This window comes from Capronia coronata (genome assembly GCF_000585585.1).
Source record: "Capronia coronata CBS 617.96 chromosome Unknown acBCG-supercont1.11, whole genome shotgun sequence".
Classification (NCBI taxonomy): domain Eukaryota; kingdom Fungi; phylum Ascomycota; class Eurotiomycetes; order Chaetothyriales; family Herpotrichiellaceae; genus Capronia; species Capronia coronata.
In genome coordinates this window covers 551107-576593 of record NW_006912903.1, presented here as the reverse complement: position 1 = coordinate 576593, position 25487 = coordinate 551107, and the positions used below count along the sequence as shown (strand labels likewise).

The 25487-nt window shown below is 52.2% G+C and overlaps 9 protein-coding genes across 9 annotated transcripts; 3 read left to right on the top strand and 6 right to left on the bottom strand.

Moving 5' to 3' along the window:
* Positions 1 to 458: 458 nt before the first annotated feature.
* On the bottom strand, positions 459 to 6921 carry A1O1_08982 (uncharacterized protein; the record flags this gene model as incomplete). Its single annotated transcript, XM_007729839.1, has 3 exons — positions 459 to 5375; positions 5424 to 6592; positions 6855 to 6921. The coding sequence occupies 3 exons, from the start codon at positions 6919 to 6921 to the stop codon at positions 459 to 461; spliced, it is 6153 nt and encodes a 2050-aa protein (XP_007728029.1).
* Positions 6922 to 7703: 782 nt separating this feature from the next.
* On the bottom strand, positions 7704 to 9542 carry A1O1_08981 (uncharacterized protein; the record flags this gene model as incomplete). Its single annotated transcript, XM_007729838.1, has 5 exons — positions 7704 to 8857; positions 8905 to 9192; positions 9251 to 9334; positions 9414 to 9458; positions 9512 to 9542. The coding sequence occupies 5 exons, from the start codon at positions 9540 to 9542 to the stop codon at positions 7704 to 7706; spliced, it is 1602 nt and encodes a 533-aa protein (XP_007728028.1).
* Positions 9543 to 10129: 587 nt separating this feature from the next.
* A1O1_08980 (uncharacterized protein) lies at positions 10130 to 10897 on the top strand (the record flags this gene model as incomplete). The annotated part of the gene is made up of 3 exons (XM_007729837.1): positions 10130 to 10211; positions 10265 to 10540; positions 10587 to 10897. 3 exons carry the CDS (start codon positions 10130 to 10132, stop codon positions 10895 to 10897), a joined length of 669 nt encoding a protein of 222 aa, XP_007728027.1.
* Positions 10898 to 11767: 870 nt separating this feature from the next.
* On the bottom strand, positions 11768 to 13029 carry A1O1_08979 (uncharacterized protein; the record flags this gene model as incomplete). Its single annotated transcript, XM_007729836.1, has 3 exons — positions 11768 to 12535; positions 12587 to 12821; positions 12881 to 13029. 3 exons carry the CDS (start codon positions 13027 to 13029, stop codon positions 11768 to 11770), a joined length of 1152 nt encoding a protein of 383 aa, XP_007728026.1.
* A 1089-nt stretch (positions 13030 to 14118) lies between these two features.
* Positions 14119 to 15216, top strand: A1O1_08978 (uncharacterized protein; the record flags this gene model as incomplete). Its single annotated transcript, XM_007729835.1, has 1 exon — positions 14119 to 15216. The coding sequence occupies one exon, from the start codon at positions 14119 to 14121 to the stop codon at positions 15214 to 15216; it is 1098 nt and encodes a 365-aa protein (XP_007728025.1).
* A 200-nt stretch (positions 15217 to 15416) lies between these two features.
* A1O1_08977 (uncharacterized protein) lies at positions 15417 to 17418 on the bottom strand (the record flags this gene model as incomplete). Its single annotated transcript, XM_007729834.1, has 6 exons — positions 15417 to 15637; positions 15690 to 16293; positions 16345 to 16881; positions 16938 to 17154; positions 17213 to 17332; positions 17384 to 17418. The coding sequence occupies 6 exons, from the start codon at positions 17416 to 17418 to the stop codon at positions 15417 to 15419; spliced, it is 1734 nt and encodes a 577-aa protein (XP_007728024.1).
* Positions 17419 to 18151: 733 nt separating this feature from the next.
* On the top strand, positions 18152 to 19921 carry A1O1_08976 (uncharacterized protein; the record flags this gene model as incomplete). The annotated part of the gene is made up of 5 exons (XM_007729833.1): positions 18152 to 18367; positions 18418 to 18464; positions 18513 to 18592; positions 18643 to 19135; positions 19195 to 19921. 5 exons carry the CDS (start codon positions 18152 to 18154, stop codon positions 19919 to 19921), a joined length of 1563 nt encoding a protein of 520 aa, XP_007728023.1.
* A 749-nt stretch (positions 19922 to 20670) lies between these two features.
* Positions 20671 to 22513, bottom strand: A1O1_08975 (uncharacterized protein; the record flags this gene model as incomplete). The annotated part of the gene is made up of 3 exons (XM_007729832.1): positions 20671 to 21725; positions 21787 to 22262; positions 22323 to 22513. 3 exons carry the CDS (start codon positions 22511 to 22513, stop codon positions 20671 to 20673), a joined length of 1722 nt encoding a protein of 573 aa, XP_007728022.1.
* A 1029-nt stretch (positions 22514 to 23542) lies between these two features.
* A1O1_08974 (uncharacterized protein) lies at positions 23543 to 25246 on the bottom strand (the record flags this gene model as incomplete). The annotated part of the gene is made up of 4 exons (XM_007729831.1): positions 23543 to 23908; positions 23996 to 24361; positions 24450 to 25044; positions 25110 to 25246. 4 exons carry the CDS (start codon positions 25244 to 25246, stop codon positions 23543 to 23545), a joined length of 1464 nt encoding a protein of 487 aa, XP_007728021.1.
* Between the last annotated feature and the right edge of the window lie 241 nt (positions 25247 to 25487).

Here is a 25487-nt window from a genome sequence, read left to right as displayed (position 1 = left end):
TATCACGTGCCCCTGCGACAAGGCTGACGATGATCAGGGGTCCAAAGGGGACCTCGACCATCAAATCGAAGTGGCATCGCATTATCCTGCCACTATTCTACAATGCCTACAATCATCAAGGTAACAATCAAATGCCCATGATCATACATGCGAACATAGTCAACTGAAACATGTTGATAACCATCACGGCTATCTCTGCTATCAATATGCATTTGCACCCTGCCTGTCTATGCGACCACGCGCCAGGGATCGCCGAGTCAAGATGTGCAGTGACGCCTCGTCAATCATATCGCTGGGGTTCTCAGTCCCTTAACGCTCGCCAACTCCGAACAGTATGCCTCCAACCGTGAAGCGCCGAAAAAGACCAACACCTTTGCGCCATTGACCTGCGAGAACCCCAACCCAGGGAGCTGGGACTGCCTTCCGTGATCACATCGCTCCATTGTATGGAATTTGTCTCAGACCAATAACGCCTCATTCTCGCCATGAAATTCATGTTCACCGTGCCCAGTAGCAATACACCACCACCAATCTTCTGTCGTCTCATATCCTTTCGATTTCATATCCATCTGGGCAAACCCTTCTTGTATACACCAGTCCAGAATGAGCTCAACCTCGGTATGGTCCAGTGCATAGCCCAGCGCTCGCGAAATGTCCACAGATGTGACACCGGGAAGCTGCACTATCAACCCAATGACGCCTACGAGGAACATCTCCCACAGCGCAGGTTGAACATTGCCATGGATGTCAATCCACGGCGGAATGTGACCCTTGGGCTCGTCCGCCTGACCCCGTGGAATCGGGGGTTGCCGGCCTTGCTCGTGTCTGGGATTGCCGAAGACGTATGCTTCCGTTGGTACAAGCACGGCACTAAAATTGAGCAACTTCTTGTCCATGTTTCGTGTCCGGTACCCAATCCGCTCGTGGTCTATGCCATATCGCGAGTCAGGCACATCAGTCCCAGGTTTGGCCGTGATCTGACCAGCAGCCGTAAGGTTTAGAATAGCCACCATGTCGCCATCATCCACGATGCTCTGCTTTTCCACGACCACACTTTCACCTTTCTGGAAGGCCTCGTCGAGAATAGCTAGCTTGTATGTGACAGCACGCCGAAGCATATTGACATTGATCATTCTTCGTTCTTCAAAGAGTTCAAATAGTTTCCGGCTTCCTTCCCAGCCGCGTACGCTGGAAACTTGTCCCGACGGCCGGTGAGCAGGCTGAAGAAGCTTCTCTTCCCGAAGCACCCTAACGGCACGGCTGAGAAGGGCTTCGCATTCTTCAGGTGTCGAGGCAAGGGTCGAGAGCTTGGCATGGGTCGCACTCGGGTCAAACCTTGATTCTGGAGTAAGACTCGTGGCGAAGACCCACGATCTCGCAAGACGGAGGTCTGCGTCTGCATTTCCGAGCTCGTACCGCGGAGCATAGTGAAGACCTGGTACGACTGTCGCGGAAGGTGGAAGAGTAGACCTTGTTCCAAAGACAATGGAGCAGCTGACGTCTTCTTTGAAAGGATTGGTGACGTTGGCGTTGTACGTAAGGAGATGGTAGGAGCGTTTGGGCTCATTGAACGCCATCTGAACCGTCTCAGATAATCTGTCGCGCGTAGCAGGGAGGTCATCAGCATGTCTCGAGTTGAACTTGTCGAGGTTGTTGAGTGCCCAGTCGACTATTCCCCGCCAATCTGTCGCCTTGAGGTCTTGGAAATTGACAGAAGGTACGTCTCCGGCTTCCAACGCCTCCAGGTATTTCCATTGAAGGTTCTCTGTAAGTCCACGGATGTCACTGCGATATCTGGACAACAACGTCTTCCAGCGACGCCGAATGAACTCTTCCTCCTGGTCTGGGAAAAGGGTCATGACCAGGGGCCAATCAACGTAACTCTCAATTCCTCCTGCCAGGGTGCGGACTACAACCACGGAGACAGCAATACGGTAGATGGTCTCCTCCGGCAAGATTCGAAGGTATTGGACACCTCGGGATATTGTCGTGGGAGCGTCACTTTTGGCTGGTGGAAGCCTACGTCGGGGACGAGGAGTACCGGACCCTTTGACACCTGCTTTTCGTCGTTTGACTTGGGGCACGAAGGTATCCTCGTCGCCAACTTCGCCATCCGCCAATCGCTTACGCTTAGTAGGTCGAATCGTTCGTCGGACTCTGCCTGCTTTTGCGGGTGGCGGTGCTGTACTTGGTTCTTGTGGATGCCTACCTGCAATCCGCGAAGTCAACTCGGGGGGTTGTTGAAGCGCTGATACGAAGACTGCCCAAGACTCCTCGGGAGGATATGGTACTTCAACTTCAGAGCCATCTTCATCAAACGAGATCAAGCTCGCAAACTCAACTGTCCCGGGTTGGACTGAAGCGGAGTAGAGTGCCGGAGGGACCGTGTGGTTGATAAAGGCGTATTGAAAGCGATCCAACTGAAATGATTCTGCTTCCTGACCCTCCCAGGCACGAACACCTTCGACCTCGCAAGCAAATCGCTGCCATTCGGAGTCGCCAGACTGGATGTCGTCGAAGCTGATCTTGAGATCGGGTAGCCGGAGGATATCCTCCAATGATGACGGAAACTCCTGACATTGTTGGTTCGCCCACATGACCTTCCGACCTGCTGGACGCGTGGTTGGTTTCCGACCAGTTCTTCCTCGTGCTCGACCAGCCGCTGACCTAGACTGCCTTGATTTTGTAGTGACAGCCTCAAATTGCAAAGCTTTTACCGGTGCTTCTGTCCTCCAATTGAATATTTGCACAGATGAAAGCCTACCCAGTGAAGGAACCTTGAGTGTTAAAAAGCCTGTTGCAGCGGTCACCCGAGGAGGCGGCGACTGGCTAAGCTCTCTCGTTCTGCTCCGGGAATCTCTTCTAGCGCCTCTTGAAGACTCCGAGTTAACGGTTGTCTCGGTCATTGCAGAAGATACCCGTCGTCTTCTTGGCGATGGCGAGGGCACGTCCTCCTCCTCAATCAACATGCGTGGAGCGTTCTTTCCTATCAAAGGGGCTCGAAAACCCTCCGCCACCCACTCTGGGGGGATGTAATCAGTGGGATCTGCATCGATCATCTTCTGTTTGACATCTTCAACGAGATTGGAGAGAGGACTAATCGTCGGCAAGAATAAAACCGCCCGTCTGATCATGTTGCCGCTCTTTCCACGGAACGTGAATGTGAGTTGTTTCAATTTGCCTGACTGGCAAAGAGATTTTATCGCCGCCTTGACGGCTTTGAGTAATGGACGATCCTCTGCCCCAGCTTCCTGCCACCGAGCGGCTGAGATGCGTTTCAAGGTGGACGGGTCATTCGGCACTATCCCAGATGCTTCAGTGACGAGCTGTAGGACAATACTTCTGCATAAAGCATTCGCCCCAGCCGTATATTTGCCTGTACCCGATTTCTTCTGCTTCCTAGGAGTTCCAGCCACTTCTGAGCCGCTCATTTGTGAGACGTCGTCGTCTTGAGCCTTATGGCGTGATACACACTTCTTGACACCTCTTCTCGAAGGACCTTTGCTCGCACGAGCGAGGGCATCACCTACCACCGGTGCCCCGGACGGGTCATACGGCTGAAGCTCATTCTCCTTGAGCTCTCCAACCTGGGAATTTTGGCTCAAATACCTGTCTCCCATCTCAACAATTGAAGCTTTCGCACCAGCAGATGATGGGTTGTTCGCCTCATCAACCTCCAGTGAAGCCGGCAACGATCGAGGACTATCTTGACTGACCCATGCTGCCGCAAGAGATTGTCGTCGAATCGCTACAGCAGGAGGAACGGCATCCGTAAGATCTTGATTATTTAACTCGATAACATCACCCTGAGTCGTGGATTTGGCCGGAGACACACCGTGCAACAACGGAGAGTGCATAGCCTCCAACGGTTGTATCATGTCTGCGCCCAAGTGTGGTGGTTCCAATTGCGGGCTTGAAGCTCGTCGAGCTGCCGGGGCAGAAATTTGCTCAGCGAGATCATTCAGGTCATTTTCGGATGGCAAAGTTGCTTCTCTGAGGGATAGGGGGCTGTGTGGTGCCGTTCGGCGGGGTTCCGCTGGAATCATGGATGGCCGATCGAAGGACTTTACGTCTTCGGTGGGTTGCCGACTCCGTAGCGGCTCTTCGTCGGTGGCTTCCATGGCGGTATCGGTGAGCATGGGCTCAGTCTCCAGGTCTCCTGGCAAAGACGTATTGGACGTCTGGGATGCAGGGCCCTCGGAAAAAACACCGAGTGGTGGGGCGGACATCTTCTTCTCCCTCCGCGGTGACCTTGATCTGTTGGTCAAGGCCACTCTGCCTTGACGCGACTGTTTCGTAATATGCATACTAGGATAAAAGCGCCGGTATGCAAAACTGTGTGCTGCCATTGAGGACATGAATTGGTATGGATGCGCTTTGCTTCGATCATGCAGGTCAACCTGTTTCAGACGCGGGGTTTTGATGATCATGATCTGAGATTTGAATTTTGCATAGTCGGAACGTACGCCTTGGGGCGTCAGAAACACGCCATTCAAGTCGCGGTTAAGAACGTTTCTTGTCGATACAACCCAAGCATCGCTGATGTCGTCAGGCCGTCCAGGGATCGGTAAACCGGCCTCAATAGCCTGGAGCAAGGTCTGGTCAAAATCAGCAGGCCGACGTGCATACAGAGCAAGGCCGGCCGGATCCTGCATCAATCCCCTCTTGTTTGCAGATGTAGTAGACGATGCACCTGAGTTGATCCTGGCTTGCTGGAATTGCAATCGCCAAAACTTTTCAGTGCCTTTCAAGTACTTGCGAGGACGACCAAGCGGGATATCTTCCTTCTTCACGATACTCTTTGGCGCTTCAGACGTTCGAAGAGGTGATTGAGTTGACAGGATCGAAGCACGTTTCCCGGCCTTGTGCTGGGCTTTGTGCTGGGCCGTGACCCCTTCGCGATATGCCAAGGACAACACTCCGTCTTTCTCAACAATAATTGGTTCCATGAGACGAGGAACAACATCACCAGGCGCAACGGACCGGATGAGGTCCTCGAAACTTGCTTCACCATTTCTGTATTGAAGGGGTGGGGAGGCTTGAAGGGGAAATCCGAACTGATCATTTTTGATGACAGAGGTGACGGAAGTTGTATCGGGTGTTCGTTCAGGGTCAGTTGGCACAACATCCTCTAGGGCTTGCTTGGCACCTGGTATCTGAGAGATGTCCACTTCCCCCTTTTCTGCCATCTGGCGGAACACGTCCCAGGAGTAATGGTTGTACTGAGCAACGCCATCCACGACTATAGCCACTCGGACAACCGCTAGGTGGCGAAAATGCGGTGGTTGGACGATCAGCGATCCTGACGATATCCGATTTAGCAATGATTCCAATGTACGACGGACGAAAACGCCAGTTATCATTCGCCTGGCATCCTGTTCAGGTTAGAATCAAGTGTGACGCACTCGAGATTACCGACATACCCAGTTCGACAAGCCCGACATCCCCATGAGTTGAACAGCATCAACCACGACGTTGGGCATAGGACGATCCGGGTTCCATCGTGCCATGTGGCGCGTTGTCCCGGTTTCTCCTTCCTGATTTTCTGTGGCAGGAAAGGCGACAATGTCACCGCCATAGTCTGCCGATCCAGTCGTAGGAAGTATCCCCTGAAGTGGCTGCTCAAGGGTCAAGTCTTCTGTATCAAACCGCTCTAGGTCCTCAGGCGTGGGAAGGTGCAGAAGCTGGACGAAGTGTTGGAGATCTCGCACAGTGGCAGAAGGTCCGGTGGCAGTCCTCGCTCTCTTGACGCATTTGAGGTGCTCTAGTCGGCGAAGGATTTTCACCAGCGCGGCAGACTCTGCGGCAGACTCTAGATTCAGGTCTTCGGCAAGTTTGGTCTGAGAAATGAGGTTCTGGCGGGATAGTACGTCACAGATTCTTCGCACCACGTCCCGTACAGTGGACCCTCGGACGGGTGAGTCTGCATTTCGTAGAACATCGGGGGCAAACCTTCTCAGAATCAATCGGCTTGTCCTGTTACCTTTTCTGTAGACAGTTTCTTTGACGATATAACCCTTCTTGTGCAAGGCGTCAGTTCGTTTGGGTACGGACCGCTTGTCCTGTCCTGACGCCTGACGAAGATCACCCTGAAGAATACCGTTCGACCGTGCTGGCGCGATCAGCGACAGAAGATCAAACTCTAAGGGTGACACTTTGCTAGAGTCTGGGGGATGACCGCATAGTGCCTCGTAGACGCGCTCAACATTGACACGGACTCGAGGGCCCTTGGTTACATCAGCAAGTTTGGTGGCCAGACGAGGTTTTGGAGATGAGTCGCTTTGTCGTGGACCGTCCGAGTCATCATGGTCAGTCTCGTTCGCAGGGTCCCCTTCTCGTCTACTGGCACTGAGATAACCAGGAAACCGGCGCTCGATTTCGGCCAGAGGTATTCCATTGTACTCCCTATCATGCCCAATGGACACATCTGGATGGCGTCTGAGCCATGTCCAGATCTTAGCCAGAAAGGGTGGGTCTACAGCAAGGCCGTCGGTTGGGAGTGGTTCTGCGGCGGCCGAACCGGAGGGATGGTCATTGTTGGGTTCATGATAGAAGGCAGAGGTGAAGGCTGCGATATCGTTGATGGTCACACCTAGAGATGAGCGTATCTGTCAGCAACACGAGAATCTTTCCAGCGTCGACAATGCATTGTTTGATGTCTGAGGACAGGAGGACGCGACGGGGATAGGACAAAGAAATGGGGCTGACAGAGTGGATAGAGACAAGGGTGGGCATGGCATGGTCAGTGGCGGAGGAGCAGCTCTGAAGGAAGATGCAGGATCGACCATGCCTTGCCACTGAGCCACGAAACCCGAATCTCTCATCTGCGCGGGCGCTGAAGGGCTGCTACTGACCTTGACTTCCGCTAAGGGCGATCTCCTCAAGCAGATGCTGGATCAAATCATCCAGGCTCTTCGCCATCGTTTATGCTCCATGTCAAAATTGTGGAAGGAAGTGAGTGTTGCAAGACATGAGACAGAAGTGATGAGGTTCGAATCAGTGACGGCGCAAGCGATTTGTTTTTTTGGGCGGGCGCCCGCCCTTCACTTTTTGCCCTGCTACCACTATGTACTACTAGTACCGCAGGGACAGTGACCGTCACGTGATAGGACACTTAGATGACTAACACTAATCTTGGCAGGCGTAATGATTGGCTAAGTTCTAATGCACTCCGTGACGCTACCATCGTCCGTACTAGTAGTAGAGGGTGTCTTCCCGTACGCCCCGACGATAGAACTATTCTTACAATCTTATTACTTGATCTCCCGGACAAGCCAATCTGTTTCTATTCTTCTAAGGAGTGTTTGTGCTCTGCTACCTTCGGGCGAGGGCCAGTGACATGTGGCAGACTACGAGCAGAGAGACTGCCCATCGAATCTTTTCGAATTACGTCCCTGTCCACAACCCTGTCCGTCGTAACGCCCGCACTTTTTCCGAACTCCTGAATGCTGAACGAAGCGAGGAAACGAGGAAACGAGCAAACCCTGCGATGGCTGGTTCGAAGAAGCAGTCAAAGGCCGAGCAGAGAGATAGCCAAGAAAACGCTGAAATCTGGCCTCCCACATACTGTGATCCGAGTCCGCCATGGGCTGGCCAGACTCTGAAGGGAGAAGCCCACTAGATGTACACAGAACACGACATCGGTCTCTGATTTCGTTTATCAAAGATGACCGGCAGTAGGTTGACTGGACCTCAGCTGTCGTTCATGACGCAATGGCTCGGTGAGGCACGTTCCGACGGCTGTTACGCTGCTTGTTCGGCTTTGACACCGTGCTCCAGCCATCTTCTTCCAATGCCGCGGTTGTGCTTCCCTCAGGTGCTTGTGGAGGCTGAGCACTTCTCCAAGAACCATTCGATTTGGTGGAAGCGGGGTCCTGCACCACCTCCTTGGGCTTGACCGCCTTGTCATCGACCGGGAGTTGAACGTTGCCCTCTTCCTCATTTTCCTCTTCTGCAAGCATGTCGTTGACACCGCTGTCGGCGCGACGGAGGATATCAAATTTGGGAGCAGGGGGTTGCGTTGTTTCTTCACCCTCCTCCTTCACGGGATTAGGTTCTTTGGCCTCCTTGCTAGGCGCTTCCTTGGACTTTTCAGGCTCTGCCTTTTCCCTTGCCTGACGCTTCTCTTCGGCCCTCTCGGCCCTGGCCTTGTCCTCTGCCTCTTTCTTCTGCCGAAGGGCAAGTTGCCGCTTTTCCTCAACTTCCTTCTCTTTAGCAGCCGTATCGACGGGGCGGGCCGCTCCAAAGGGACTAGCCTTTGCATCGCCGCCGGATGCAGGAGACTGCGACGGCTCTGCCTCAGAGACTGTCCTCTTCTGCAAGTGCAATTTCGGTCTGGTTGTTGGAGCAGCGGCCGGGCCCGGAGAGGATGGCTCGCTGGCTTCAGGAGTTGGTGCTTTGGCCGGAGGGTCTGGTCTCATTCTTGCTCGCCATTGGTTGTCGAGCTCAGGTGCTGTAGGTTGCCGGTCCGGGGGTGGCCGTTCAGTGTACTCACGCCTCGGTGGCCGGGAGCCATCCTGAGATCGCCCTTCACCCCAAGCAGGTGAGTTCCGGCGGAAGGCTCCGGGACCGTCCTTGCTATGTTGTCTACCTCCTTCACGCAGAGAGGTTGGTGCAGCCGCACTAGGTGACAAAGGGCCCTTTCTCTCCCAGTTCGAAAAGTCCCTGACCTTCCCATCTCCTTGGTCGAATCCACGTCGGCCACCTCGGTCGCTTCCCGCATCTGATGTGTTGTCAAAGTTGCGACCGCCAAATCCACCTTGTCGATCAGAAACTCTGCGTTGTTCTCTTGGCAGGTCCGGAAGAGGCCCTTTCCTCGACCAGTCGCTAAAGTCTCGGGTGTCCTGTCTATCTTTCGCTAGAAAGGTGTTAGCCCGTGCATGAACTTCATTCTACACGACTTACGAGGTTCTGCAACACTGACGCGAACTTGACGGCCTGCCAAGTTGTTGCCGCTCAGGTCCAATGCAGCCTTCAAGCCATCGAGTGTCGCAAACTCAACGTAACCGAAACCTTTGGGTTTGCGGTCGAGCTTGTCTTCAACGATCCGGACACTTGTAACCTGGCACTCCCTGAAGAAGTCACTGACGTCTGATTCAGTGGCGTCAAATGATAGATTTGCCAAGTGGGCGGTAAACGGAGGTTGGGTAGGAAGCGGGAGTTGTTCGCGGGTCTGGTATGTGTCTCGTCGGTCTATTCTCCCATTATATCAGCTCTCTCCCCCGTGCGATGTGGACGCAAGTAAACCCACCCGAATATCCATTGCCCATGCCACTAGATGGGCCGAAGGTTCGTGGGCCGCTTCCGCCTCCGTAGCTAGGTCGACTGTCTGAGGCTATGTTCACGAGTATAGTCAGCCATCGGAACCGTACCACGAGGGGCATTGCGGCATCATGCACAAAGTGTGAACGTACAAGGCAAGGGCATGTCCTCCATCTCATCAGCCCATGAGCCAAAATCTGTGACCGGTCAGCGACATAGATCGGCTGCGACCGATCTGACCGTTACTCACTCTCATCCTGCAAGAAGGTCCCTAGGGACATCTTCTGGTTCTGGTTCTTTTTTGGACCTGGCCAGAGTTAGTACATTCGTTTCCAAACATCTTGAGACCGCCCGAAGATTGTGCGGCATCTTGAGATGTGGGCATACCCATGATGGCGAAATCTCAGCAGGCGCACTGAACTGTGTGCGACCGGCTGAAGTGTTGTCGGGGATCGCACTCGGATGCGGGTAAATGCAGAGATGCACTGATGCTGGACAAAGGCGAGCAAGTCGGACGTGTGCAAGTAAGAATCTAGGCGCGTTGAGGGTAGGCACAGCTGGAGCAAACGCCTGAAAAGTGTCGAGGGCCTGCTTCTTTGCAGTTGAAGTTCAAGTTTCTTCCCAAGCCGCTTCCAGATCGGGTATCGCGTGTATACGGCTTGGCGCGGACTTCAAGTTTGGAGGAAACCTCGCGTACAACCAGATTTAGCCGCGGATGACCGCGCCCGGCAGTGAGGACCTTTATGTGACGAGAGCGTATTTTGGTCCATGACGATTCTTCGCGGTCAGTGATCTGATTTGCGCCATCAGAGTTGTTGCCTGTTGTGGTCCGGCAGGAGCCTTAACAGCCTCCTGTGTCCATGCCAATATGGCAGAGGGCCAGTCTCAGACCCTTGAGAGGGCCTTGGTGAGCCCATTTTACCCTGCCTTGAGTGTCGGCGTGGCTACAGGTACTTATTTGAGGAATATCTCCTGGTGCCGTCTTGCTGACTTGTCCTCCTAGGGGCCCTTGGTGTTGCATATGGAGGGATAGTCTCAGTCTTGATTCAGTCGCCGCGGCCAAAAACTTACACGACCTTGACCGGGATACAATGGTTCTGCGGAGGAACGGCCTTTTTCTGTCCGTTCCCTACTTATGTACTCCGAAACAAATCTGACTTCTTCCCAGACTGTCGTAATGCGCTTCTTGCAGGCCCCTTGTCTCGGGATCGAGGGATCGAGCGAATCGCTGCAAGCGGTCTTGCGGGAGCTTGTACCGGGGCAGTGGTTTCAGCTTTTTGTGAGTGACATGCACCAAGTCAGGAAGCGTGGTCTGACTGTATCAGTGCCCCGAGGCAGCATTATTCCAGGAAGCATTATGCTAGGAGTTTTTGCGGCCGCCTCCCAAGCGGTCGTCAACACCATGGACGACTCTACGCCAGACCAAAGTGTGTCTTCGGGCTGGAAACAGAAGCTGGCAGGCCTGATGCCGATGAAGTCCCTGACAGACGAGGAGTATGGAAGCCTCCTGCAGGAGAAGCTTCTCAAACTGGACGTGGAAATTGCAATCCTGGATGATCAGATCGCGAATCTTAAAGCAGCGAGCCAGCAGCAAGCGCAGAGCCAATCAGGGACCCCAAAGGATGCAACAACTTGACCAGCACATGATTATGCAGGAAAGCCTTTACGCTCATGCATTGGCCGGAGTTGATGACCAAACATGAGGAGACCGCCACCGGCTGGGGTCCGATGCTATACAGCGTGCGCAGACGGGCAAAAAGATCTCGACACCTGAGACGTAAGTCTGGCGGCCGAATCTCTTTTTGGTTGAACCACAGCTGAGAGGGTTTGGACGTCCAGCTCGGTTCGACCCCGGCCCCCATCTGTGACATACAGCGAGGCAAGCTACGCAACGTCGGTCACCAGGGAGTGCAGACATTGGTGTTGGACTTAACTTGTTATTGCGCCGCCGTACCTACGAAGGACCCTCTTCTGCCAAGTTTCTGCTCGCAGGCGGAGGCTCCTGGTGGCTGACCTCTGGCTATATTTTTCATGCGCCATGCAGCTTCGCTCCATTTGTTCTCAGTCCTGGATGAGACTGGGAATGATAGGGAAATAAATCACATACTTTCTAATAGCCCGGACGGGAGACAAGCCATATTGACAGGATGCTTCGTAATCAAGGGCTTTGGCTGATGATAGATCAGGCATCATGTTTACTTCACAACTCATATGCCATCCAAGCCGAGAGATGTTCAAGGACACAGTGAAATCTCCCGCTGTGTTTTATCTATATATCTCAACCGCCTCATCTCTGCTGTCTGCTGAACTCAACACATTGTCCTGACATCGTGAGCAAATCTGTCGCTTCAGAAGATTGGCGAGAAACGTATCGTCTGGAAACGAGTCCTTATTGATCGTGGAGTCGATCATTCGAGGTTCTAAACCCGAATATAAATAGGGCGCAAGCACCCTCAGACTCACAATCTTGCACCAAATACTAATTCATAGCAATCGAAACTAATATCTATCCAGTCCATGCCGGTGTTACACGTGTTAAGAATTTCATAAACTTCGCTAAGCCCACCGCATACTGGATCTTTCCTTCTGGGTCGACCGTTTTCTCCGGCCATGCAATACCTGCTCCATAGAGGCCTCTGATAGTGACACCATGCCTATCGGTGAAGCCGCCCGTCGTAGCGTTATGACATACGCCCAATATAGTGACGCCGTTGACCGTGAGTACGGGGATATCATTTCGATGGTAACCAATAGCCTGGATAACGTGGGTGCAGGCTGGTAGGTGTGTCTGGTAAATGATGTTTTCATGCTCTAGTGTCGTTGGCACTTTTTGCAAATACTCCGCAACGACCGACGTGGGCAGTATGTCGTCTTCTAGGTTGGCTTTGGCCCAGAAGGCAACTTCTCCTTTCAGGCCTGTGTTGTCGCGGAGGATCCACCCGTCGCGCTCCTCAGCGTAGCGTAGAGGGTGACGAGTGAACCATTTGACGCGTAGATCAGGATGTGTGCTGCTGGCGAGGTTGCAAAGATTGCGGAGAACGAGGATGGCACTGTGGGAGGAGCCAATAACGCCTACAGTCGAAAATTTGCCGGAAGGGACCATGCGGGAGAGAAGTGGCGGATTGAGTGCCGTGTCTAGGCTGATCTCTTCTAACTTCACGGGCAACGGCACCGTGGCTGGCGACGAGCCTGTACACAGAACAAGGAGCTCAGATGAGATTGTAAGCGGGAATTCTCCATTGACCGAGTTGATAGTGACATTCCACTTGTCGTGCTATTCAACATCAATAACGTCTCCCCAGGTCATGGGATGAGTACCGCTTACCTTTGACCACGATGCCTCAGTGACCATACCGAGTTCCTTGGAGACACCTTTGGATTGATCAAGACCTTGAGTGAGCATCACACACATGTCCGCCGCTCTGGCAATCTGACATGTCTTGTCCTGTGGTAGACTTTTCATAAGGCTGATGGCATTCGGCTCTGGGATCTCCCTTGCAATACTGCGAAAGGAGGAGACGCCATTGGCATAGCCTACGAACAGCCCGACTTTGGTGTTGCTAGAGTGGCAGAATCAGATAACATCTGTCAGGACTGGTGGTATCGTTCACCAACATACCTTGGAACCTCCCTATAGAACTTGTTCAATCGTCCGCCGTCGAACTGGTCATCAATCCATAGGATAGGAAACTTCTGCTGCTCAAGTAAGTTGCCTACTACGGCTATGCCAGCTGGACCAGCACCAACAACAACTGCCTTAACCTTCATCTCGTTTTGAGACCTGACTTTGCCGCAAGGGGACTTGCAGCTTCAAGCTGGGTATAAGGTGTGTCGTTCTGACGACACGGAAAGCGACCATCCCAGAAGAGCCTCGGGCAAGTACCATCTCCAACGAGCGGTCCATTGCTGTTCAGCTTGGAGAGACTTTCGGCGATGGTAGAGGATCTTTTCCCCTACCACGGTGGGTACCGATCCATAACGGTCTAGGCGATCTAGATGTGACAATGAAGAGGTACCCTACAGTGCGATATGAACGGGGCGGGCACTGACTGGCAGTCTGGCAGAGTACACAGTATCCCTCAAGGTTGTCGCCGCAGAAGCTTAGCTGAACGTCCTAGAGAGTAGTCAAAAGCACGCAAGTCATTGTCCGAGTCAGTGCACGAGGCTTCAAAAAAGCGACCAGCCTCTATCCCCTATCAACGTCCGGGGTTGGAGGTAGTTCGATCAAGAGATGAAGTGACGGGTGGGCGACAGGATGTCATGTACAACTACTATGGCGTGACAATGAGTGGTGTCTAAAGTGTCAATCACTTGGCTAGATAAACGCGGCTTCACATACAATATCTCAGTATCCTTGCAAGTTCCGGGGAACCAAACGTACCCACTCCTAGACCCTTTACACCCCTATCAGTGTCAGAGACACAGTAATAGTAGTGCTAGTGTTTGTTTATCGGGATTTCCTATCTCTTATCAAGCTTATTTAAACCCCTATCATCCTATCGATAACCGGCGATTGATACTCTGTTCTGCCCCTTTAGCTTCAACACTATCAGAACAACGGTACGCACCTACTTCTAGAACCCCTTGTCGGGGTTTGGAATTGGCTTTCAATATTGTGCCAGTAGGCCTTCTCGTAGTGCTTGTAGCAAACGCTAATATCTGACTATTGACGATGTTGTCATCTCCCTGTTTGGGTCCCTCGTGTTAGAGCCTCGTTTAGCAACAAGGCCGGGGACAACTAAAGCACTCCTCTCAACTAAGACTAAGACAACACACATAGACGGAGTATTCGAATAGGCATCAATACCTTTATTTTCTTTGCATCTTGTGCTTGAGAGCCAAAAACCAATCTTCGTCATGTCTCGACTCTTTACGCCCATCCAGGTCGGCCAATGCCAGTTGCAACATCGCGTTGCGATGGCACCGATGACACGCCGTCGCGCACAAGATGGCTTTATTCCTACGGACTTGCTAGTCGACTTCTATGCTCAAAGAGCTTCAACCCCAGGGACACTTTTGATCACCGAAGCTTGCGCTGTATGTGTTCGTGCCGCTGTCTGGCCCAACACTCCTGGAATATACACGCATGAACAGATTGAGAAATGGAAACCTGTGACCAAAGCAGTGCACGACAAAGGGTCATATATTTTCATGCAACTATGGATGACGGGGCGTGCTGCCAGACCTTTAGCAGTTCTTCGAGGGGCAGAGGTGGTTTCGAGCAGTGACATTCCATGGAGCGAGGATGATGCGGTTCCCCGACCTCTGCGCGAAGAGGAGATCCTGCAGTTCATCCAGGATTTCCGTCAAGCCGGTATCAATGCCATTGAAGCAGGATTCGACGGCGTCGAGATACACGGCGCAAACGGCTATTTGGTGGACCAATTCACCCAGGACGTATGTAATAAGAGAACAGACGCCTGGGGGGGAACCATTGAAAACAGAGCCAGGTTCGGCATCGAAGTGGCTAAAGCCCTGGCAGATGCCATCGGGGCTGACAGGGTCGGATTTCGCATCAGCCCCTGGAATAGACATCACGGAATGAGAATGGACGACCCGATACCTCAGTTCACGTATCTCTTGCAAGAACTGCGCAAACTCAAATTAGCCTACCTGCACATCATCGAAGCAAGGGTGGCAGGCTTGTTCGACACAAATCAGACAGATTCTATTGACTTGTTTGTGGATGCATGGAACAACACCAGTCCGGTCATCATTGCAGGCGGTTACACTCCGGACAGTGCAAAACAAACCGTTGATGGCAAATATGTGGATAAAGATGTGTTGATTGCTTTTGGCCGACCTTTCATCTCGAACCCGGATCTCCCTTTTCGGATCAAGAAAGGTATTCCACTTACCAAGTACATCCGGGAACTATTCTACGAGGTATTACAGCCGGAGGGATACACGGACTATAAGTTCAGCAAGGAGTTTCAGGAGGGAGTAGCTGTATGAGTTTTCTCATTACTAGATTCCAGATTATAGATCTTGGTGTTATCATTAAACCCCTTGATTTGGAAGGCTTTCGAATTGGGAAGAAATACTCCGAAAGAAATTCTCTGCCAACTAAAGACTCTTTATTGCCTAAGCTGTAAACTGTTCCTACCGACTGCACAAGATCTGACGCCGCAAGTAATCTTGTTACTGTACAACTTCTACAACTTGGAAGCCTTCTTCGAGTCTTCCTTGATGATCTCGGCAGCTCTCTCCCCAATACCATAAGCAGGAGATTGGGTATGGCCATTGTTAAGTTCTGGCATGACGCTGACATCGACGACTCGCAATCCTTTGACTCCACGGACACGAAGTTGTTCATCGAGCACAGCCATAGGATCTGTAATTTGACCCATCTTACACGTACCACCAGGGTGATAGCCTATGAGACTGTTAGCACATGAATCAATAAACCAACAGAAGATTTGCCATACACGTTGTTACGGTTTCCTTGACATAAGGCTCCCATTCTTTCCGGGAGGTATATTGATGATGACTTCGCCGAGGAGGCCAACTTCCCTTGATCAGATCTTTGGTCGCACTTCCTGTAGTCATGATGTTGTTGATGGTTTGGCACCCCTGCGTAAGGACCAAGAGGTCAAGCGGGTCGGCCAGGTATTGGTGATCCACGATGGGATTCTCCAAGGGGTTTGATGACCGAAGTGTTACCGACCCTCTTGAGCGAGCGCTGAAAAGAACGGTACACATGCCCACCACGTACCGGTGGTCGGTCGGGAAATCTACCCACTGTTTGGGACCCCCATACATCTCAGTGTTGAAGAACTCAACATTGGGTTGGGATGGTGTCAGTCCCATTGCATCCCGACCTTCCCAGCGAGGCGCCTTTTCCCATAGCGGATCACCGTTGAGTTGCTTGTCCAGACGGGTGTATGCAAAGATCCCGAATGGAAACGTCGAGAAAACCCCGGTCTTCTTTTCTTTGTATAGTTTGTATGAGGATGCAAACCCCTGGTCGTGGTGGACGAGATGGTCAAGAGTGAGACCTGGTCTGTCCACCTCGTAGAAGAACCAACACACCTACCGACGTTAGTAAAATCACCCCTTTCTCTCTTCTGTCGTTGTACTCACTGGATGATCGAGCAAGTTCTTCCCAACGCCTGGCAGATTCACTTTGGGGGTGATGCCGACTTTCTCAAGCTCTTCCTTTGGACCAAGGCCAGATCTGAGGAGGATCGCGGGACTGCCGTAGGCACCAGCGCTGACAATGACCTCTTTTCGCGCATGGGCTGTGATCTTCTCACCGCTTTTCGTAATCATCTCAACTCCGGTGGCACGAAGCCCATTGGAACCTTCGGAGATGATGACCTTGTCGACGGTAGCATCTGTTTGGATAGTGACATTGTCGCGACGATATCCCTTACTTACGAAATCTGCTGCAGTTGTCCGAATGCCTTCATAGACCGTTCGAAGAGCATGACCGCAGCCCGTGGAGGTCTCGCCTGTGGCGAACATGTCTTCGTGCAGAGGCAAGCTTTTCTCAATCATGGATTGTTTGACCAACTCTGAGATTGGCGCCAGATCATGAGGCTCCAAGTGAAGTGGTCCATCGTAGCCATGATCCTTGAAACTTGGATTAAACCACGGTTTGTTGTGAAAGGTTTCGGACTTTGCGTTCGGTTAGTTTGCAATCCTGACTGACAGTGGTACAGCACAGAACGAACCTTGTTCATACATCTCCACATATCCTCTCCAGTCCAACCATCCAGTTTCCAATCATCAAAGTCCTGCTTGACGCCGCGGATGCACAATGTTCCATTGACACCACTGCTCCCACCAAGAAGTCTCCCACGACTACATTTGATCTGGCGACCATCTGCGCTTGACTGTGGCTCGGTCACGATGTTCCAATCTGTCTCTGAGTCGAAGTTGTTGGACCACCTGAGTTGCGGTTGGCCTCAGTTACAAAGTCACCGTCGCTTGTGGAAGCTTCACGTACCCGCCAACCATGTGCACATTCTCCAAGTCCGCACTATCTGGCCCAGCCTCGATCAAGAGAATGCGGGCATCGATGTTTTCAGCCAGTCTCCCGGCCAGTACACAGCCTGACGTGCCACCCCTAGTTATGATCAGCCAGTCAGTCTTCTGAGAGTTCAGACATTGAACATACCCGCAGATGATATAGTCGTAATATTTGTCCGCCATGTTCCAGAACTCTTGATGCTTCGCACCTCACGATCCGGACTCACTCGACAAGGCGTAGACTCCGAGGCGACTATGTATGTATGTATGCTTGTCGACCAAGACCGCTGTTCACCCGTGTGCAGTTCTTGCGAGGCCAGGAGAAGCGACAACCGATTTCACCGAACAGCTGTGCTCTCAGTATGATCCAAAGCCGAGATCATTTGAAGTGGTCTGGCCCTGGCTGATCGAGGGCCATAAGAGGACCCCGTGTTCATCCATCCAGGCTGGTCCCAGATTCCCGGCTGCCGGGAACTATGAATCTCTTATCAGATGTGGGTCGCGATAGGGGTCCTTAAGATGTTAATATAGAGGGCTAAATTAATGCAGCTCCACTTTTGTGGTGCCCTATCTACGATGGGGCCTGCCAAGACGACACAATACCCTGTTGGGTATAGCCTTCCACTCGAAAGTACCCCGGCCATCAACGCTTCAGTAGCTAAGCATGGACAAGCTCTCAGTCTCATTTCTTGTCCTAACAGCGACTCTTATTCGCGACTAGGATGGACTGTGCCATACTGACTATCTGAGCCACTTGGTATGTGTTGATTGCTCAAATCTCGCACGTTGCGCTCGGCTTCTATAAATTTAAGTTCCCCCAGTTGGCACCACCTTCACTGCCTAAACGGCTGCAAATTGTCAATTACAGACACTTCCATCTTGTCAGGAGATATAGTGGTTGTGGCCCAGCATTACAATGGCTGAGCTGTCCGATCCGAGTACGACGCCGGAATCCAAGGAGTTGGTTGCGGCGCCACACTCAAAGGAAGCGGAAGTGTCGGCAACCAGCGACGGGCACAAGATCAATGCCTCAGGCCATGAGCAAGAGCTTGAGCGAATCTTCAACCCAATCGCTCTCTATGGCTATGCAGTCACAACGGGTAACACCTGGATCACCATTGGGGGTAGTATTGTATGTCAGTGCAAGACGTCAACCAGGATCAGTTTGCTGACAAAACCTAGGTTGTTGCCATCTACAACGGTGGACCACCTGGTGTGCTATACGAGTTGTGAGTGAAGCAGGCGACGACAACCCAGAATTCAGCTAACCCCAGCAGCATCGTGGTGTCTGTATGCTACTGGTTTGTTGCCGCCTCGATTGCCGAGCTTGCTTCAGCAATCCCATCTTCTGGTGGAGGTGAGTCTTTGCCTTTCTCTTCTGCAAGATCTCATGCTGATGGCAGACAGTCTACCACTGGGCTGCAGTCGCTGCGGGGCCATATGGTCGAGTCAGTGGCTGGTTTGCCGGCTGGTGGAACTTTTTCGCCTGGCTTTTCGCATATGTGGGCACGGCCGAAATCGTTGCCGAGTTGACTCTTTCCATGTACGCCCTGTTTCATCCGGACTTCGAGCTTCAAAGATGGCATGTCTTTGTGAGCTACCTCCTCATCACGATCATCTCGTGCAGTCTGGTCTTGTTCGCGAACAGAATCCTGCCCATGGTGGAGGCCGTAGGTGGCTTCTTGGTCCTGACGGGGGTGTTCATCACCATCATCGTGTGTGCTGTGATGCCAGCTGTCAACGGACGACCATATGCCTCGCATCGGTTTGTGTGGGGTGACTGGGTGAACTCCACCGGCTACAGCAGCAACGGCTTCGTGTTTGTCGCTGGCATGTTGAACGGAGCCTTCTCCGTCGGCACACCCGATGTCGTCTCGCATTTGGCCGAAGAAATCCCTAAGTGCGATCTCCCCTCCTTAACCATCTTGATCTATGCTCTTCTAACAGCCAGCGTTGCAGACCAAGCGCCAATATTCCCAAGGCGGTCCTGACTCAGTTTATTGTCGGGTTCATCACCGCTTTCACCTACCTGATCACCATTCTGTACGGCATCGACAGTCTCGACGATGTGCTGGACAGTTCACTGGCCATGCCGCTGGTTGAAATCTACCGACAAGCGACTGGATCGGCTGGCGGAGCCCTCGGATTGAGTATCCTGATCCTGCTGCCCGCCTGTGCGGCAACCGTCGGTGCGTGTATCACCGCCAGTCGTATCCTGTGGACATTGTCCCGTGAGAACGCAACGCCCTTCAGCAAGACCCTGCATCGTATCCACCCGAGATTCAAGAATCCATTCAACTCCATTCTGGTGGTCGGTGTCGCTACGATCATCTTTGGCGCAATCTACGTGGGATCCTCCACGGCCTTCGCCGCGTTTGTCGACTCCTATGTTGTGCTGTCGTCACTCTCCTACATTGCGGCCATTCTGCCGCACTTGTTGACTAAGAGGTCCAACGTCACCCCTGGGTGGTTCTGGATGAAGGGCGCCATTGGGTATATTGTCAACGCCTTTTCGTGTGGTTACATGATCGCTTTCGTCGTCATCTTCTGCTTTCCTTTCTCCCTACCAGTCACGGCCGAAAACATGAATTATACCTGCCTGATCACAGGGGGGCTGACAATCTTCATGGGTGCATTCTGGTTCTGGCGGCAGAAGAATTACATCGGTCCTCAACGGGTGGCTTGAGTTCTTTCAGGAGAGGATCATCTACGTCGGGAAGGGATATAACAATCGATGGGCAGTCTATGAAGGTCATGGTCGTCAAGGTGTGCATCAATTTAATTGAACCTTCCACAATGCTTGTCAGGTTGGTCTCAAGAGGAAGTGTGTATTGAATCCATATACCAAATTGGGGAGTCTGTCTTGATCTATTCAGATGGCTTCAAGCACACTGTCTGCAAGATTTCCTCAGCGTCTAGAAACACTTTGGTTACCTACAATGTGGACATACGAAGAATGATTGACGTTGGCATGATTACTGATTACCATAGCATCTCCTCGTCGACAAAGCTTCTGGCGCCAATAACGAGAGGGTCGTGATGGATGTTCATGTCGTTGAAGCGTCCACAGTAGTCGCTCCCAGGAGGAGGCCATCGTGAGGCGGCAACCTCGGGTCAAGAGTGGATACTAGGGGACATGTAGTTCAAGGTACCGAAAGTGGACACGTTTCTTACACCGGCCCAGAATTCGCCATAATGGTTCGGATGGCGAATTGTGCAATTCGAGAATTTCTCGACCCTAGTGACTACCAAAGTGAAGAGCGCGATGCCCGAAGAATGGGTCTGGAACCCCGGTGATCCAAACCCCTATCGCGCCTCTAAAATAGCGCCCTACGCTATTCCATCGCCCCTCGCATCATACTAAGATAACATCAAGACCCTGATTGAGAGTTCAGAGTCGATGCAAAACATGGTGTAGGAGAATCTTGAGCTCAATCAAAAGTCCATCCGCAACCCACCGAGTTGGTTTCCTGTACTGATTCCCAGGGTCACAAAATCGTCCGTGACAAGCTCTTTCGGTGGCACATTGGGATCGCAGACCTCTGAGTGCCTCATACACAACTCATCTGCTAGTTCTCCAAAGTCTTGCATGAGTCCTTCCCGCTCAATCTCCTCCCATATGGCATAACCCCTTTTAGCATCATCGGATATGCTTCTCATGCCATAGTCATCTGGGCCAAAGACCATGAACTCTTTGTTCTTGTCAAAGCGATCCCAAGGCTCCTGGCCATTGGCAAACCGCAACCAGGACTCAGACATCTTCTCTGAGATACGCTGTTGATTGGGTGGAAGCGACTCCTTGAGTAGACCCCACACAAAAACGTTGTCCAAGGAATGATGCGCCTGTGCCTGGAAGTCTGTCTCAAACGGAGACGGCACATCGAAGCGATAAGCATACATCTTTGGATTTGCGCGAAGGGCAGCCCAGTGGACGGCAAGGAACAAGCCATCAGTGGTAAACTTCCCGATCTTGTAGAATGTTTTATTGCGATCCATATCGGGGGTGATTTGATACAAGTCCATGAGTTTCTGCGCCTTGACATCGTCTTTGAGGAACAATTTGATCCGAGAGATGAGTTCGCCAGCATCGAGGGATCTGAAGGATTTGTTCCAGATCAGTGTTTCGTGGGCTACATCTCCGATCATTAAGCGCGGGCACCAAGATGGTGCTTCGAAAGTCGAGTAGCTTGAATACGTGGGCATCGCCTGGGGTAGGAGACAGTGGTCGTCGCAGGGCGAGAGAGTGAGGACGGGGATGACGCCGACGGACATCAGGGCAAGATCCACTTTCGACTCGTCCATCTCGATAAGTCTCTGCAGACGCTGTTCGGGTGCGAGGGCTGTAGGGATCTCGAGCACGGCAAGAAGCTTGTCGTAAATGATTTGGTACTGCTCCTCAGACAGCACGCCGCACACGGGCAGCAGACCGGATTGTATGATGGCCGAGGAGAACAGCTTTTCGCCTCGCAGCATGTGGATGTTTGCGGATACTTGACGATGGGGAAGATCAGCGATTCGTACTTCAGCAATAGTTGCAGGGAAACCTCTCACCTCCTCCCGCACTCTGGCCAAAAAAGGTGACTCTGCTGGGATCACCACCAAAGGCCTGAATGTGGTCCTGAATCCACCTCAATGCCTCAATCTGATCCCAAATCCCATAGTTCCCAACACCACTCTCGCCAAACTGGCGGTTGTATTCTTTGATTTCCTTGCTGGCAAGGAAACCGTAAACGCCCACTCGATACGAGATGGTGACAATGATGGTCGGCATGCTTTGTTCCTGTGATATCTGCGCCAATCTTCTCCCGTCGTATATCGCGGCAGATCCAGCCCCGTAGACAAAAGCGCCACCGTGGACAAAGACCATCACAGGATACAGAGGCTTGCCAGCGACCTCGGCTGGGGGTGCGGGGACAGAGATGTGAAGATTTGGGCATTCCGTGCTGGATATTGGCGCATTCTCAACCCATGGCCGTTCGGGGTTGGGAATATACTGATAGTCTCTTGGAGGTTGCGGGCACATGGCTCTACAAGACCGTGATTAGAACATTACCTGTCGCTCAGGGGGTAACGTGCGTGGTGCTGACCCAAGCTTGGTACCATCCCACTTGTTACCGGTCCACGGCTTGGGAGCAGGCTGAGGCCGCCTGAAACGACCTGGAACAGTGGCATAAGGGACACCGTAGTATTGGCATGTCTGGCCGTCGAAGCAGAGACCAGTAGCCTTGCCAAGGGCAGGCACGTCGAGGGAGACTTTGGTGATAGTCGGGGACGCCATGGTTCTTGCTCAGAACTCCGAGCAGGGATGGTGGGAGGACTTTAGAATAAGCAGGGCATCAACAGACCTGGGTATAAATCTATTTCTGGGTATGGCAGTGTTCCCTTTACGTTTCTCTTGTAAATATGTTATGCTTGTTGCTGGGCCGGGGACGATTCTCATAGTTGGTGGAGCTGCATCCCCTATCGCCCCACATGTACAATCGACGGTATTGCTGCACGAGTTGACCACAGATAGACGGCGTTTGGCGAGTCCAGAAGTTCTACGTCTCGAAAGGGCAGCAGGCTGAAGCATTTCCGGTCTGTTGCTAGCACAAGATTGCTTCCCATAAGGTGTAGATAACTCGGCATGTAAAAATGGGCCATTTTCACTGCTGATGGACGGCGAGCATGGCAAATCTCCTCGGGCATCCTGGCCAGCCTCCCTAGCCTCCCTACAACATAAGCAGCACCGCCAGATCTTGGTAAGGCCGTCCTTCAAAAGCTCAAAAGGTGGTAGGTCGAAGTTGGGTACAGGCACCGAAGTCGCCCATAACCACCCTATCAGCTAGGAGTAGTATTAGGTCTCAACAGAGGCGTCCTTTAAAGCTTTAATAGGAAGTAGATGATCTACGTTGAAGGAGAATGCCTGTTATATCGACCTTACGGACTGCTTACCTACCAGTCAAGCATCTATATCAAATTTGCTTTGTAAGGGGGCTTGCCTGGTTACTGCGGGAACATTGCCCTGTATATCGCACCTTGCTTCTCTATGGGGCGAGTGTATCCCGCCACTCCAGTCTGTTGTCTAAGGCTGGGCCCTATTCGTCGAGAGGTGCTCTCTTACCATGAAGAGCTTCGAGTGTAATGGAGCAGAGCACTTCGTTTTGGCTGCTGCTGAATAACGATACTTGACGCGATGAGCAACGTCGCCATGCCTAGACTTGAGCGTCATTGTGGAAGCCGAGTCGTCTCAGTCTATCCTTTTGCTGATCGTACATAGCTAATGCTTCGAAACAAGGCTGATAGTGGATGGCCTGTCTTGCCTGCCTTATAACTTCCCTTCAACCAGTGGGTTGGAACATGCCTCAGACTTAAGTCTTTCCTGTGCCCACCACCGGTTCCTCAGGGTGACAATCTCCTGAAATGCCTCGATCCAGCTCTGTTCATACTTTGGCAGAACTCTACCAGTTGTCCCAGCGGCTGGCTCGCCGGCCAGCATCCCCAATTCCTCAAAAGAGTCCTCAAGGTCTTGCGCAATCGAAAAGAACCCAACACCATCGCCACGTTTGGCTATCCTTTCAGCCTCCCATCTCTCCATGTCTTCTTGCGGGGGTAACGTAGCTCGTCCCGCCAGAACACGGGCGACCGCCACAGCCTGCCATTCAAACACACGAAATGTAAGACCGCCGGCAACCTAGGAGAGCATTCGAGTCAGTCGAAGTATCTTCCTTCACAACCCACCTTTTCAGGGCGCAATTCCTGGAATGGGAAGATAACTTACCATTCCTATAAATGAGAGAGTCGGGTCTGAAATGCTGAAGACATGGTGATACAAGCCTCGAATTCTCCTGTTCCGTATCTCTACTTTGGACTTGTCTAGGAAAGGGAAGCTGAAGTCGTATCCCGTGGCAAAAAGAACGACATCAGCATGGTCTATCGAAGTTCCATCCGAAAAGTCGATTTGTCCACTGTCAGCATGAAACCGAGCAATAGGTGGCTTGATAACCACATGTGGATGGGTGAAAGCTCCCCAGCCGAAGGCTGGTAGCGGCTCTCTGAGGGATGCGATGACTGGACGCTTGGAAACTGTTCTGATCTCGTGTAATGCGTCGAATGCAGAGACAGAGCCTCCTACTAGGACAACTTTCTGCGAGCCAAACGAGTGTTCGTCAGCATTTGTTTTTGCTCGCAAGGGACAAATAATGACGGGTCAGAACGGTGCGTTGTTCTCTTACCATTCCTTTGAACTCGTTTGTGGAGCGAAAGTGCTTGCTGTGCCTGACCGTCCCAGGGAACCTTTGGTCGTACTCTACCAGTCCTGGTATATCAGGCACATACGGCAAGGAAAAGTGGCCTGTTGCCACCACCACCGCGTCAAACACTTCCTGCCACCAGTGATTTCTCTTTTTCTCGGGGATTAGTTTTCGTAGAGTCAACACCCACTCGTCTCCCCTTTTCTCAGCATGCTCAACCGTCGTATTGAACTCGACAAGGTCTTGGTGGCCGGCGTGGTTGAAGATCTCCTCCACCCATTCACGAATGACCTCTCTGTGACGGAACGGAGCATTGGGGCCGTATTGTGCTAATGCTCGCTCTGAAATGATATTGGGAATTGGCTCTTGGGTAAATGACATTGTTTGCGGGGGAAGGTTGCTATGGAGGTTTTCATGAATCCCCGTGTCAGAGTAACGGATCTGATAGGAGTTGATTGATTCGGTCTTGTTGGTGTCGCATGGGAAGTCGGTTGGGATGGTGACTGGCTGGTCTGCCTTTTGCTCGAGAAGAGCACAAAGCGAAGGAATGCTAGGCGAAAGTTCCGGTGAATAGACCCTACGACGCCCCCAGTCAGTCGACATTACTTGTGTCTATGGCTTTGGAGATATCAGTTGACTAACCATGTTCCTCCTGCAACACTCTTCCGCTCAAACACTCGAACAGTGTCGAAGGCTTGTTCTTTGACCAAGGCATCCGTGGCAATGGCGCCGGCAGGCCCTGCTCCAATAACGGCCACCCGTCGAGCCTTCACCCTCATTGCGCCCTGGTGGTGAGCAAGTGGAATACAATTACAGTCATCAATAATGGCGTCAAAGCCTTATCTTCAAGGCCTAGAAAAATGAAAGTCGTCTACATAGATACAAGTGCGGCCTTGGTACAAACGAACGAATGCTGTGTGAGGCGGGGCAGTACACAGTGTCGATCGGGTATAGCGACTTCAACGAGGCAAACAGACGAGGCCGACACCAATACCCAGATCCACCATCGGGCTCCGGGGT